This window comes from Mya arenaria, chromosome 14 (assembly GCF_026914265.1).
Source record: "Mya arenaria isolate MELC-2E11 chromosome 14, ASM2691426v1".
Lineage (NCBI taxonomy): Eukaryota > Metazoa > Mollusca > Bivalvia > Myida > Myidae > Mya > Mya arenaria.
In genome coordinates this window covers 3,707,787-3,724,592 of record NC_069135.1, presented here as the reverse complement: position 1 = coordinate 3,724,592, position 16,806 = coordinate 3,707,787, and the positions used below count along the sequence as shown (strand labels likewise).

Here is a 16,806-nt window from a genome sequence, read left to right as displayed (position 1 = left end):
TGTAAAGAAACAAAAACACTATGTACATGTAGGCGGTAATGCCCCTCCAAAAATGTCAGAGTGAAAGTTCTCAACTAATTTGTCTTTTTAATATTATAACATGCAAACAGTCTCTGTAGGTAATCGATGTCTTTTTGGTTTATTTAATTATTTTGTCAATAGTATTCTTACATTTAGAATTTTTCACAATAAGTCTTCACTCTTCAACATTTGAAGTTTGGTCGGTTCCCATGCGTTTGTACTTGTAGTGTGTGCACAGATGATAAATACTCAATGCTGAGTCAATGCTGATTTGGTTTTTATGCCTCTTCAGGTTTTTTTACCCATCTAGAATGTTTAGTGCTGTAAAGGAAAAAAAATGTACTTTAAAAGCTTTTCTAACTTACTGCCATACATATACAAAATAAAATATAAACAGTTTAATATTTCTCGACATTATTTTAAAAAAACAACAACAACAAGCTGATACATAACATGTAGATAATATATAAAGAAAATTACTATTTCATCATCATCATCATCATCATCATCATCATCATCATCATCATCATCATCATCATTGTCATCACCACCACCACCACCACCACCACCACCACTTGATTATTGAATACAGTGAGTTTATAAAACAACAAACACCAACTCAAATATGTTTTATATGAAATGGTCACATCATCTCTATCAGATGTGACTGCCTTGTGGATGACATGGATGTCAAATCTGTCTCAATGATCTAACATAGTATTTAATGCAGACTGGAATTCTTCATAACCCCAATTTGTTGACTTAGTAATATTCAGTCATTTTTCTACCTGAAAGAAATTAAACTTCTGATTATCAACCGGCAGAAACTACAACTGTGAAAGACAAATGCACATGTACCAATTATACATTCTGCACTAATATCTATTTTAGCCAAGAGTAAGTTGGTAAGCACAAATGTGTAGTTGTTGTGCATATGGTCGATAATGATTCACAACAGTACGGGGTTTTAACGAGACCTACACCAAGCAAATGAATGTCGCTAGTGTCAAAGCTGTCGTGGCTTCCAGCCCGAAACCATGTATGTCTTTTCTTACAGGGTTATTTTGAAAATATGCAGTTTCTAAACAAATAATGGATATGTTCATGTATTATGGTATGTTAAAAATAGGTCACATACCAAAACACATCATTTTTAAACAAAATTTTGAGTCTAATATTTTTCTAAGATAAAACAATCAAATAAAAGATTACATACTCATATCATATACATAAATAATGTGCATAAGTACATTTAAAAATATGAAACATGTACATAATGCACCAGTCAATTGTAACCATGGCCCGCCAGGTCCGGGGTTATGCCGGGGATAGCCAGGGAAACGGGCTGTGTTTTTACCTTTCAGGTGGCCCTGCAGTGCCGAGTGAATGCGGTGGTTTTGTCTTCAAGCAAAATATAGCGGAGATTGTGCCTTACCTAGGCTCCCTGGGGTGCGGGGCAAATGGCAGGGATTTGACCATCAGTTCGTCCTCGCAGGACGAGGATTTTACCTGGGGTTGGCTGGACCGAAAGTCAAAGTAACCATGCCCCACCACCGCATTCACCTGGCACTGTGGAGACACCTCGAAGGTAAAAACACGGTCCTTTTCCCCCGCTATCCCCCCGACCTGGGGGGGGGGGGGCGTGGTTACAATTGACTGGTGCATAAGTAGATGTAACATGTATATTTATAATAATATATAATTATAGTACATGTATGTAAAAATATTTACACGCTGTCTTAACATTTAGCAAATAAAAATGATTTAAGAATTCCAAAGATAAATTAAAAAACAAACAGTTTTGAGCACATCAACGTACAAAACTACTCAAAGATACTTACATACATAGCCCTTTGATACGAATATCCCAGTTCCTAGTTCTGGCTTCCATAACTTTAATGTTGATATTTATTTTTTTGATGGTTACAATCCAAAAAGGTAATATATAACGTGTTCGCTGAAGTTCTTTAGCTATTATAATCCATGTTTTACTGTAATGACTCAAATTGTTAGGTGTATCGTAATCAACTGTCAGTGTGCACTTTGAGTGTTTACTTTTTTTAAACGTATATTCATGATAAAATCATCACCCGAGTTTCCAACTGCTACGAAGTAGAAATTCCATTATTGACCTGAAGCGTGACGCCACACGCGGGGAAATACCTTTTGGTTCTAAAAATAGCAACATCCGGTATATGTTACAACTCGGGGACAATCGTAATAAAATTTTACTAACGTCACCTTCAACACATTAACAAATAAAGTTAGGTGAACATTTAATTCCAATATCGATTAAAGAAAAAAAAGATTACCTCATGGTTAATCAATGCAGTAAACATGCATAACAAAACAACATAAAACATAATTATTCCCATTCACACAATTACCGGTCCACACATTTTACATTTCCGGCATATGATATTTCAGATATTTCAGATAACCAATCGGAAAACGTAAACGAATCGGGAACAGTTATTAAACTTATTTGTCGTTCTTCCGAAATAATGTTTTGAACATAAATTGAAGACTATCTATTCAACCATAAAAAGCATTTTTAACATCCATGCAATCGCCACCCATTTGCATTTTTTAATCATTATAAAATAACAGTAAAACCCACTAACTAAAATAAATTCCCATTCCATAATAGGCGCGCACTTCAGTGCGGCGCCAAAAAATACTGTTCCATAATATACGTGTCCATTTAAGTAATGAGGTACAAGTTAAGCTAAGGGAAATATATCAGAGGTTTAAAATTATTGCCCTGTTGGCATTTTATGTGTTGTATCCTACATAAATTTTAGACCGACAAGGTATTATACAATTATATTTGTTTAGTACCCATCGATTTGATTAGCTGCTAGATCGGCAACCGGCCATGTCAGAACAATTTGACCCCCTGGTGAGAATCGGACCGCCAACCTCGCTATCTAATTTCAAATAGTCTGCACTATCTCACAGCCCCGCTCTTGGATTGACCTATACAAATGTACTAAGAATAACTGTGGAAAAACCAAACCACATGCATGGTATCCTGTTCGTAACTATGAAACATTAGTGTCTTCATTTAAACAAAAGAAGGAAAAGAGAGACAAAAATACAGTTGGATACAATAATGAGAATGAATTGGCATTATTAGCTAAAGAGGCAATAGTTACTAAAAAGGTGTTCCCTCGCTGTATAATGGCTGCATTTTCGCCATTTTGGCGTATGTGCGTAATCGCTTTGAATGAATCGTAAACTTCTGACTGGAACCCTGTGATTATAATCGTTAACATTTCCTACAGATATGCAATGTAAAGTACTTCCATTGACAAAGGGAAATAACCACTGCACCTGGTCAGCGACCAGTATAAATGACAAGCAAGTAAATACGTTTGTAGATTACCGTTATAGCCGTCTTGCTAATTTTTCTTTGTAAAACATGTTATGTGGCTCAAGACCACAGTTATCTGCCCCCCGTTGACCAAGATCCGGATGGGAATACAGAAACAAAGAGTGCTTGTGTTCAAGTATCAATATTTTATTAAAATTGAATGAAAAAGAAGCAAAAAATGTTCTTTTTGCAGAGAACTTGACTGAAGTTGACACTCTATTGCAGAAATTGATAGTTTTCAATGTAAATATTGGAAAAATCATAGCTTGTGGAAGTCTGAAAATTAGTTGTTTGTAGCCGATTGACTCCCTGGCGGAAGGGTTATGTATTTGAACTCAATTTTGACAGTCGGGTCAATGGTTAACATGGTGTTTTCTTGTGATTATATTTTGTGTCTTGAATTGTTCTAGAGATGCCATGTCCTTGTTTTTCAATTGGGGTGTGTATAAAGTCAAAAGCCAGGTTAGTGTCTATATGAAACATATAGTAAAAATAACTGTGGTCTCACGCCATGTATCTTTTATGAGGGCACTTTTATGTCTACTGTTTAAGTATTAACTAAGACGTTGTCCTCTGCAATGATCTTCGACACTAATATAACCATTCAACGAAGTATTTGTTCACCGTTTCTCAACTTTTATTGATTAGTTTGATAACCAACATATGAATAATACAAAGTATATAGTCCACAAATACTTAATTAGTATACAGTAAAATTGTTTGTTTTTTAGGAGGCCCTTTCAATAAATACGGCTGCTAATTCGAGATTGATAAAAACAAGTAACAAATAAGACAACAAAGCTTTAGAACAAACAAGGAATGACAACGTGCAAATTACTGTCACAACATATTTTAAGACGTTTCCAATAGGTATGCATATACATGTATATACAGTAACAGGTGTCAACTGATAAAAAAAATCCATCTTTGAATTTTTAAAAGTATTACAGAAAGATTAAGCAAGAATGCTTTAATATTAGAATAAAAGGTAGTAGGGATCAAATGAAGCCAAATATGAACCCACATGATTATTACAAACTTCAGGAATATCTAGAAACAGATAATGATATAATCAATAATAAAATATGCATGCTTCATTTATATTTACATATTCAAAAGTAAACACTATTTTGTAAACCAGTTGTTCTTAAAGAGTGTTGTCAAAATTTACAACATAATCATGACATCGATTGTTTAACTGTTCACGGACATCAAAACGGTTCCGTAACAACATAGATTAAAGAAAGTTGAAAGTAATGTTTTCACTTTTCTTACACTCTAAAAATGTACCCATAAACTCATATCCATTAAAAACTGTAAACATGTATCCCAAAAGACGCGGCCTCCTCGCCCTGAATGAAGTAAAGAACCATTCTCTAGAGATTTTACAGATCATAAGAAGTAGTAATATTCAACTATTAAATTATTACATTATGAAGCATATTCTTTTCAAATGGTATCATATATTATTTGCTTGTGTTTTTAAGCATTTTGTTTATTGTCTTCGCTTAATATTTTGTGTTTTGATACAGAATTATTTAAATTCTTAAGTAAAAACTTCGAGCTGAACTGTGAGCCATGTTGAAGTATGTTCAGTTTTAACTGTTATGGATGACTGGGCCGCACAAGCGAGCTGATTATTGAAATGTATTGTTGTCCAACCAGATATGAATTGCGGGAATTGTTATTATACACATGCTATTGACTCGTTTTATTTTACGAAATTTCGTAAAATCACTTTCATGGGATTAATAAATGCCTTATTTTCATTCAAAGCTTGTCACGGTAACGTTTTCCCTTCATCCATTAGAGTTCGACCCGGACAAATACATAAATGTATTTTACTTGATATAAGTCTGACTCGGATGTGGTCCAGCAACAGTAAGCAACATTATACAACATTTTGATGCTTATAGTTTGGACCGCTTATATTGTTCTATTGCATCAGGTATTTGTTAAGGAAAGAACAACAAAATAAAATCGTAACCCAGACCTGCTTTGGGTTCACAAATCTAATTCCCCATTTGTGCCAAATAACAGTGAAAAGTAAAAAGTCGCGTCACAAAACTTGCTCCCCTCACATTGATATTTATTTTGTGAAATAAGTAATTTCTTTTCTTTCATTTAAAAAAATAATAAACCGGCAAACGACAAAAAAAAAACACAAAATTTAATAGGATATTTATTATTATAGTCTTTTATTTGTAACTAACGATTTCACATAACTTAATGTTTGGGCTCTATTGTCCGCAAAATGCTACATTAACCATGTCTTAAATGCCCATGGTCCAAGTATGCATGGCACTGACATCATTGTAATGGCTTTACATACTCAAGGCCATGTAGTGAAGGCTAGGCGAATCTGTGAATTACTGCCACAAAATTAAAAAAATATATCACCATATTCAAGTTAAACTACCACATTATGTTTCTTATGATAGAAGAACTGCGTTTTCTCACTTCAATCAACTTTCTGAAGAACAAAACTGAAAGATGTATATATGCAGGTTAACCTATTTATGTCAAGGACTTAATTATTTCTGATGGATCCTCCTTTGTATTTTTTTTTATTATTTACTAATTAGAAACACACAATATTATAGGATATATATACAAATAAACAACTAGTAAGCTCAGGACCGTGAATATGGCTTGGACTGACGCGTCCTTTCTTTGGCTATTATCAACATCTTATATTTCAATAATTAGTAAAAAAAAACGCTAAAATTATAAAACTTGTATCATTTAATAATGATCGTATTAACAAAAGTGCGGAATAAAACACGACAGCTTTTTAGCACGGGTCTCAATCCCGTGACAACCCTTCAATCAGTAAAATAGAACTTGACCGCGTTAATCATGGCCACGAAGCATTTTCCTTGTTACTTTGTACCTAATAGCATCATGTTTATATCGAATATATATCTTTGCCCGTGTGAATAACAAGTATGTACTTTAAATCGTATGTTCATGTATAGTCTAATAGCGGTGTTTACATGTCGCTTGATGTACGCGCATGACTCGGCATTATTAGGACAGTTTATCAAAAGTCCGGTTACTCATTAATCAAAACAATATCGAATGACATTTATTTTGACATTTAATTAAAATAAACTTTTAATACTTAGTAGTTTAAGTTGTATAGCATTGTACCTGGGGCAAATTAGAAAGTGCATTCGAACCTGACAAGCCTCACGTGTTACACAATGTGCTAGCAACTTCAACATTCACAAGATATCAAAAAAATACAGCTCATAAACATACGGCAATCGATCGTTTCATAAGCTTTTCTTTGAATTGCACGAAACAGAACACACTTTTACAAGTTATATAAGTTGAGTGTTTGTAAACAAACCTAGTTCCGGGTTGGACTGGACTACTTCCACATAGGATGGGAGACGAAATGCTTTCTTGAATAGTATTCACTGGCAATCACATTCTTTTCTTAAAAGAGTATACATTTTAATCTGAAATCAAATATCTTTATATCTTACATACGCTTCAAATACCTAAAATAATTTACATATACTTCCGAAGTTCGTGTACTTGTGGATACAATCGTGCTAAATTACCTTTTGATTAAAATGGACCCGACCTCACGTGACGTCATGTATAACGTATATAAGTGGCATATCATGGGCACGGAGATTATCACCAGTTAACCACGCACGTTCTTACCGGATTGTTGAAGCGCGGTAAGATATTAGATTGTTTTGTTCTTATTCGTCTGTGTGATCATTAAGGGGATGAACTGCGCTAAAGCATTGTAAACCAGCAGAATCTTCTTCTTTTTTCAAATAGAAGTAAATATTACAGTAAATAACATTTCAAACATGTACATAAAAGAAAATTGTAACACATTCACGTACATAAATGTATCGATATATTTAGTATTTGTACATTTTATCGTGAAATCTACTATCCAAAATGGTTCATGGATTTATTAATTGATAAATGATACAGATCAATTAACCCATTCAACGTGATTTTACGTTTGACTTGGTTGCGCTATTTCTACCAAGATCGTGTCTGATATTACAAGTGATGAGAGCCATGGGAGTTCGGAGGTATGAGAGCATGCTTCTATTTGGCACGTTTGTGAAAATATTGTCGTGGAATTTAGTCCAAATAATTGTACGTTGACGGATTCTTTTACGATTTTTGATATGGCAAATCCTTCACAACGTTAGGGATTGGAAGAATCCCGTATAACACGTCTATTTTTTTAGACTATCGTGGAATTATGATTATTATGTTTCTGTATTATGTCCCATGTCGTGATAAACAAAAATGTGGCAAAATGCGGCTCTGCATCATACTATCTGGTGTCTGTGGATGAATCGACGAATGTCTTGAATGTCTCTGATGAATGTCTCTGATGTGTACTGAGGTCCATTGTCGCTGGATATACAGATGGGTAATCCGCGCGCATTGAAAGTCGATGATTTTGGGACTGGTAGCTTGTCTGTCTCAACATATCTGCTATAATTATCAATGACAAGTAAGTACTAATTTCCATCAAAATGGAACAAATCTATGGCAACTTAATTCTTGCCATGGCCCTTATGGATTTTCATGGGTTGCCATGGGTTTTCTTGTATTGAATTTCTGTGTGATAAACACATTAACAGCTCAGTACTCAGTACGCGGTCATTGTTTTTGCTCATGCCTGGCCAATGTTTTTGCCAGTGTCAATATGACCTAGGTTAAATGTACTTGCTCGATCATGTGTTGTTTGAGTGACTTGGGAATGATTACATTTGACCACGGAAAAGTAGATCTTCGACAACTAATAGTTGTTCCCTTAGTCAGTGTGTGTATACCACGTGATAAATTGCGTCATAAATGCTACGTCAGAAGGCAATATTTAATACTTAAAACAAAGATAACTTCACTATTTCTTCACCATTTTATATGAAACAAAGCGCAGTCTACGCCTCTTAAGGAGCCCCTCCTTCGGTTTTTTACCAGAGTTTGATCGAGAGTTTAGTTTCTTCAAACACTTCGAAAAACCTTTTCACCATACGGCCGTTTGACGGAGCACTGTCAAAACGTTATATTTGAAACAGGTTTGTTGAAGTGTTCGAGGAAACTACTGGTCAGGCGCGTACCCAGGCATACGCCAGTACGCCAATGCGTACACTTCGTCAGAAAAAAGCGAAAAAATAAAAGTTCCAAAAATGCAATCAAAAGTAAAGGCTGGGGGGGGGGGGGGTATTAGAAATAATTACGTCAGAATGTTATCGTTTGTTGGTTTTTATAGTGTAATACCTAAATTCCGCAAAAAAGGTGATCACGATGTAGATCTCAACTTAAGTTATACACGCGTTATTTTCCCATAACCTGCCAAATCGGTGTGGATCCTGTTGACCTCCTGGTAAATGATCCGAATGATGTTTACAAGGCGGGACTTTTAAAAATGACTGAACAGAAAGTTCTTTATTACCGTGGATCTAGCTCTTAAATGCGGGGTTTATGGTCTTTATTTCACAAAAATTCTCCAACTATTAAGAAAGTTATCTTTAAAAACCTTACCTGAATCGAGACTTGTTGACATTAGTTGCCGTGCACTTTACCGAATAAGTCACGTGGGTTTTCCACCGTGAGAAGAGTAAGAAATAACTGATCCGATTACGATAGTTGTATACCTGAGTGATAAATTTCATGTGCTGTTACACTACTGCGTTTACATATTTATACCTTATAGTAGATAATAATAATTGCATAACGCTCCTGTAACACAAATATTTGTTCAACTTTTAAACTTACCTTGTACAAACACATGACATATTTAAGTGAATTATTATATGTGATTAGACAATGTACGTTAGTATAAGTCTTAATAAAATGTCTGTTCTGTTCTGTTCTGTTCATGTAAACGCCACAGCAAAGCACATTAACAGGTGCGTTTAATTATCATGTTTACAAATCGTCAGGTGTGCATGAATACAAGTTAGATGATATTCTGATTGTTATCATCATTTTAGTGCCGTGAAAGAACAGATATTTTCCCATACATTTTAAAAGCAAAATAATAAGTATAGATCTATTTGTGTTAAGTTACAATATTTTATTAACTTATCTAGATGCTGTTAAGCATAGCATGGAGACAGTTTCAGACTCCGCATGTGATTAAATATACCGGTGAGGTGCGCGGCTGTCAGACTTTTCAACCCCAAGACTTTTCAACCCCTTTGTCATTTGTGAAATCAAAGACTTTTCACCCCCTTTGTCATTTCAACCCCTAAAAGTGCTAAGCCTTTTCAACCCCACCTTAAACAAAAACTTTTCAACCCCTAATAAACGAAGACTTTTCAACCCCTTAATTTCTCACCTTTTTAAGAAAATAACTACAACAGTAAACAATTTATTATGAAATTCCTTTTTAAAATCAAGAATATATTAAGACTAAAAATATAACAAACAAAAAATATGTAATACATACAAAATATACATACTTAAAACACATGATAATACAATAATTCATTAAATATTTACATTTAAATAAGTAAAAAAAAATGCTCGACTGTCCATTTAGCTATTTAGTCATTTAACCATAAATCTTCCTTATCTCCCTGAGGAAATCCTCACACAATATATTATGTGCATGGTACTGCTCCATCAATTAATTGAAACAGCGTTTGTTTGTTTTTCTTTTAGTTTTTTTTAAACACTTTTTTAAAGCATTTTGTCATCAATAAAAAAGACAATAAAATGAGTTGAACTTTAAATAAAATTCTTCATAATATTTCAAAATATCATGATTTAGCAGACAATGTTTAAAAAATACAAAAGTATACATTGAGTTCAAAGATGTTATAAATGTATTATAGATTGAGTTCCAAATGCTTTCAAATTACATAAATGTAACATAAGATTTTATTAACGTTTTTTATTTCTCAGTTTAAAAAAAATAAGGACATTCTATTATAAAGTGGTATATATGTAAAAAAAATGCTATAAGCATTGTATTTTCTTTTCATATATGCAATTAAAGAATGGAATGAAGGTCGCACATTCATTAATGGGCAACACGTGTGACATTGTCATAAATTCCTAAGGGATTAAGGGGCTTCATAACACCTTTAATTGAGGTTATAGTAACTTGAAAGTGGCAGTTAACTAAGGTTCTAATATCATGGCCATCATTCCAAACTATGGCCAGCTTGATAAATTTTGTGTATAATTTTCAGGATTTAAAATCAAACAAAAAATATTTTTTATTTATTTATACCCGCAAACTCTGAATTTTTAGATAATACATTATCAAGAATTAAAATCAAACTGTACTGAAATAGCAATATGGTACTACAAAAATACTTTCCACTGTTGACCTTTTTTAAAAGCATTGAAAGTTTTATAAATGTTCAAGTTCAGGTTTTTATTGGCATTCTACAGGCACAAAAAGTAGAATGTTCTTTTATTAGTTATTAGTTGTAGTTATTCTTTGCATTCATTTTCTTTTGCAATTATTCAAATTTGTTATTTAAAGAACACAATTATGGTAATAACATTGTACATAATATATGTGAATTCGCTGTGATATGTAATATCCTTCAGAATAATACAACAATTGCATGTTCGGAGTAACCAGGCACCAAAATCTTACTTTACCGTACCATTGTTAATGTTCGGAATATTATTTTGAAAAAAAAAAACTAACCATCAAGTGCTTAGTAAATCAAGGCAAAGCCTTTGTAAATTTCATCCAATACTTTGGAGAAAAGTGTAACAAATAAGCCAAACAAATCTCTAATTGTATTTCAATAACAATTGGTTAAGTTTCTTGCAAAAACAATGAAAAGACAACACCTGGCTGACAAAAATAATAGGGGTTGAAAAGTCTTTGATATAGGGGTTGAAAAGCCTTCAATATGGCTATCAAAATATTTCAACTAGGAGTTGAAAAGTCTTTGATTTAAGGGTTGAAAAGTCCAAACAGGTAGGGATTGAAAAGTCTTTAAAATAGGGGTTGAAAAGTCTTCGTTTTGAGAAGGGGTTGAAAAGTCTTGGGGTTGAAAAATCCTGCTCCCAGGTGCGCAAGCCTTTCTGGTCAACGCAATATCTCAATTATTCAGCGGATTGGATGTTAAATAGAGACCCCACCCATCACCCCAGATCTTTTTGTTTATTTAAATCAAATACATGTATTGATTTTGCGAAAAAATAATAAAAAAATATCGGGACTAACAATGTTACTTAAGATAAATATTCATCTATTTGTATGCTTTTATACGTGCCAAAACGCCCCTAGATAGCACCAAATGCGATGTTGGATTTCAAAATTTTCCGGGGGGGCATGCCCCCGGACCCCCCTAGACTGTGCGTATCCTAGATTTTGACCTAGGTACGCCCCTGCTGGTAATCATCTAATCAAACTTCGGTAATAAAACGAAGTCGGAGCTCTTTGAGTGGCATAAACTGCCCTTTGTTTTATTTAATTTGGTGTAGTAAAAGAAAAGTTATCTTTGATTTAAGTCTATATTTTGTTCAAAATGTTGCCTTCTGACGTAGCATATATGACGTAATTTATCACGTGGTATACACACACTGTACGTAGTTGGCCCCTGTGATTGTCTATTTCCTGCTCCATTTTTCGCGTCTGTTTCAATGTCTGCATTTGAAGGTCGTTATTACTCATAATTTCCTTTTTTACTGCGGTCAGTATATGCCATGCTTGAAAGCAAGGCAACGGCCTTTATTTTCGGAACTCTCTGGCATAAGTTTCCGTGACAAGAAATCACCAATGGGAACATTTCTCCCGCTCACATGTCTTAAGTCAACATATCTTACATACCTGTATGTATTGCTGGAAATGGAAAGACTGGCATGCAGTTCACGCTCAATATTAGCGTAATTGCGTTTCGAGTGCGTATACATGCTACTGGCCGACCATGTTGCATTATGTCTGCACCCTCTCACCACATAGAAACGTCACACTCGAGATAAACTGGCTTCTGTGGATTAAAATAAGCCAAACTTGTGATAACCTGCTTGACCTTTGTAATGCGCCAACAAGAGCTTGGTTCCAGACGAAGAACTTTTTAAGTAAATCTCTCACTGGTCCTATATAAGATATAATTGCGTTGGGTAAATTTCTTTAGATTTCTTTGTCATCATACAAAGAATTGTCGCGAAATGCGTAACTTTGCGTCTGGTATCCTTCTTGTATGGTTCATAACTGGGATAGCATCCGGCGTTTAATGTAGCATTCAAGGCATTGAAACTACGCCAATTCCCTCGAAAATATCCCGATCTTTGTTAACAGATAACACCTGTTGTTTGTTTAACCCCGTATCAGCACTAGCTAAAGAGAGGCACACAAGGGTTATCTACTACACGAAACCTTGGGCAAATCAATCATTCCTTGCACTTACAACACAACTTTCTCTTAGGTCAATCGTCCGGAGGGGGGCTCTAACAGGGAACTGCAACATAGCGCTTGAAAGTGTTTGTATTTAGAAGAATGTTTGCTGTGTTCCCTTTGTCAATTTTGAAAGTCATTGTTTGGACATATAGACTAGTGCAAAATCGGTAGTCAGTGTTCTGTTCTTGAATATCACAGATTAACTCCTGATAGTCGTTGTAATGGTCATCGTTAACATGATGTACATTGTTGTTCCCCTGATGGCAACCATTACCAAAATAATTGTATCTGCTACAGTTTCTTTTTTCCGGGCACGCTCCGGATGTATTGGAAATGGCACATTTCGTGCATGAGCGTCCTTGTCTCGGTGGTCTCAGTACCGGTCTTCACTGTCAGTCACTTGTCGGCGTTGTTAATGACGGAGCTGTGGTATCTGTTTGTATCCCAACTATTTAGACCGACAGATTTCAACTTCCTTGATCGCGGAACGTATGACTGTTCCATTTTATATGGTTTTGTTCAAGCAATATTGACGAGATGTCCATGTAATCAGAGTTGCAATATTAACTTGATCTTTGACACATTATACACGAGTGCATGTATGTATCTTTGATCATCATCATCATAAGTGGATTGATGATCATACAATTACGATCTTACACGAGGAACTGATTACGATACGCCAGACTCATGTTCTTACATATGCAGGACCAGTTTTGAAATTGGAATAATAGCTGAATCATTTTTTAGAGAGATTACAATGGACATCAAACAGGCGGCACTCTTTTGTATGTTTGTTACATTGGTGACGAGCAACGCTGTGCTGACGAATGGGCAAGGACAAGCTGAGCCGCAGACCTTTACAGTTCCAAAGTTCTGCAACAACCTGGCTTGTCCTGCATTCATGGTCATCTCATCAACATCGGTAAAGTGAATATGGTTTATTACAGATCTTGTGAACCGTTGTTGGTAAAAATGAGATTATTTTTATATTAAGGTAATAAACGTCATGCTGTGTTAAAGTTTAATTACTTGAGGCATCTTAATTTATAAGCTTACACTAGTTTTACATGTTATAAAACACTATAATGTTTTTCTTTACTTCGTGTAATCAACTACAGCAGTGGTTCCACTTGGGAATATTTTGAAACTGTAAAAACTGGAACCAATATAACAAGGACAGAAATACAGTTTTTTATTATCTGTAGCATTTAATATGCAGTATATGAACTTTTTTAAGCGTCTATCTGACATCGTAAGTGTTTCCTCTATCTAGGAGTACGAGGTACGAGAATATGCTGAAACAGAATGGGTATCCACCAACCAAACCAACATGGACGGCTATAGATACAATTATAATATGTTCATGAGGCTGTTTGGATATATCAAAGGAGAAAATGGGGCAGGTAAGTTTTTGGTTTAATTGGCTTTCAAGCATGACATTTAAACCTCTTGCCCTTGAGTCTTAAAGATAAAAAAAACAAATACAAGTTATTCAGTTTTGTTTTATTATTATTGAACTTAGGTATGAATATAAGCATGTTTAATTATATTTGATCTATGATAATTTTTACTATCATTTATTATTATTATTATTATTATTATTATTATTATTATTATTATTATTATTATTATTATTATCATTATTATTATTATTATTACAATGTATTATCATTTTTATTATTATTATCATTATCATCATTATTATTATTATAATATTTATTATTAAAATTATTATTATTATTATTTATTGATGTCTTGTTATATCTCAGATCAGCCAATAAGTATGACATGCCCGGTTGTAAAAAGGATCAATCTGAGCAGGGGCCCAACAATGTCCACCATGTCATTCTTTGTGGACCCCAAGCAGAGTCCCGCGCCCGAACCTATTAACCCCAATGTGGGCTTATACACAGTTCCCAGTTTCACAGCCTATGTCAGGTAAATTGTATTTATATGTATTTGTTTTACATATTTTTATGCGAAATAAAACTGTTATTAACAAACTTTAATTAAAATGTATAATGATATAACACACTACACAGTCATGTTAAAAGTATCATAGCTCGCTGTGGTCACTTTATTAAACAGCAATAAATTCACTTCATTGACCAATACTGCTGATATGGTATACGGATCAATAAAAAACAATGCAGTAAATGTCGTGTAGTATAACAAAGCAACACAATATTTAATAAACTTATAGTTTGAACTATCGTATCTGCATGATATCTATACAGCAAAAGATGTGTTGTATCTTCCCTACAATAATTATCAAATACTTGGATTACAGGCAGTTTGGTGGCTTCACTAGGGGAAAGAAGGTGTGGCAGGATCAGGCTGATCTTCTCGGGAATGCATTGAAGCGTGACGGGCTCGAGTTCCGCGAGGATATCTTCTGGACCGCTGGCTATGACTCGCCATGGAAGTCCCAAAACAGGCACAACGAAGTCTGGTTTCTTCCCAAGAATGGAAACCTGCCATTGTAAAACAGTACTCACACGTTACTTTATGCAATGCAGACTGTTTTGTTGAAGTTTTCAGCTGATTTATAACAATCAGCAATATTTTGAAGTGTCGGAAGAAACTGACCTATCCTATTTCATGTCAAAATGCGTTTCTATCATGTTAAATTGTATAGTTTTCTGTTTAAATACATGTTGATTTTCAAAAAGATCGAAGAATCATCCATAGCTTGCGAACATTTGATCATATGCAACTGATTAAGAGATTAAATATATAAATACATTAATCCAGTTTGTCCTCATAAATGTGTAACGTAGAGTTATTGCACCTGTACTCTTTATACTATTGTCAGTGGTGATGTTTGATTGTCAGTAGCATTGCACTTGATTTTTGCTATTGTTTCGAATTTAAAAAATAAATATATTTTGAGGTTAATTATACATGATTCTCTGTAGTACTATTATCAGGCTTTTACATAAAATGAAAATCTATCTATCTACTGGAAAATCTCAGTTTTAGAGAATCACACATCGTCTTTTCTTAAAATATTGGGGACGTATTACAGTGTCAGTTTTTTTTAAATGAGAACTTTTCCCTTAAATTCTATTATTTCTTTATTATTCACAAAACTTTTTAATTTTAATATGAAAAACTGTAGAATCAATTCCAGTAGTGTAAAGCATAAACAAAAACCCAGTTCAATAGCACAGGGCCAAGCCAGAAACACAGTACAACACCACACATTTCCCTTAATTAAGAATCTCACTGCTTATATGATATATTAACCTTATAATATTTAAAACACTTCATTTTTCATTATTCTATGTAGTATTCAGTCTTTTATTCTAAAAACACTTGTACTCTATTTTTAATTTCACTATGAGAATTTTAGAAAATTAACCGAAGTTGAGAAATGACTTATGATGTTTTATTTATACCAGCCTTGAACATTTTTGTTTTAATGTTTTATTCTGCAATAAGTAATTGAAAACTTCTGTCAACACCATTTGAAAGCATGTTGTTTTTTCTCAAGAAATACAATGATTCAAAATTGTACACTAAAGTTGAAATATTTTATATTTTTCTGAAGCTGATTCTGTAAAACGTCCAAGCACTTTGTGTTGTACAATGTATTTTATATGTGGCTATGTTATATGTTCAGCTTTTTGTTCCTAAGCTTCATCATTTTTGAACTTATGTAATGGTTAAAAATTGTAAGTATGTACTTACAAAAATAAATGTTTTTATGAGACACATGTTACCATCAATTTTTTAAAGTACATACTAACAACCTTTCACTTTTTAGAGGTCTAAAAAATTTTGTGTAAACTATCTTCTAAATGGGCCAGGCACTGTACTTATCTTTCGCTTCACCTGATTTAAATCAATAACTGCAGTCTGCCGATTTACTGTTATGTATGTATTGGAAAACTGGTGAAATACTGCCTTCTCATTGGACAAAATAAACTTGTTAACACTAATAATTATAAGAAGTTATTTGAACTTTTGTACAAACTTCATTTGGCAAATTATTTGATGGAAGAAATACATGGAAATAAAAGTGAGAGAAAGACAA

The 16,806-nt window shown here is 33.9% G+C and overlaps 1 protein-coding gene across 2 annotated transcripts; it reads left to right on the top strand.

Annotated features, from left to right (window-relative positions):
* Nucleotides 1-6,918: 6,918 nt before the first annotated feature.
* On the top strand, nt 6,919-16,806 carry LOC128218058 (heme-binding protein 2-like). Of its 2 annotated transcripts, none has more exons than XM_052925580.1 (5): nt 6,919-7,092; nt 13,515-13,689; nt 14,041-14,170; nt 14,537-14,705; nt 15,058-16,806. In XM_052925580.1, the coding sequence occupies exons 2-5, from the start codon at nt 13,525-13,527 to the stop codon at nt 15,251-15,253; spliced, it is 660 nt and encodes a 219-aa protein (XP_052781540.1). In that variant the 5' UTR covers nt 6,919-7,092; nt 13,515-13,524; the 3' UTR covers nt 15,254-16,806. The 2 variants fall into 2 exon arrangements, with proteins under 2 accessions (XP_052781540.1, XP_052781539.1); XM_052925579.1 differs by lacking the exon at nt 6,919-7,092 and adding an exon at nt 7,436-7,464.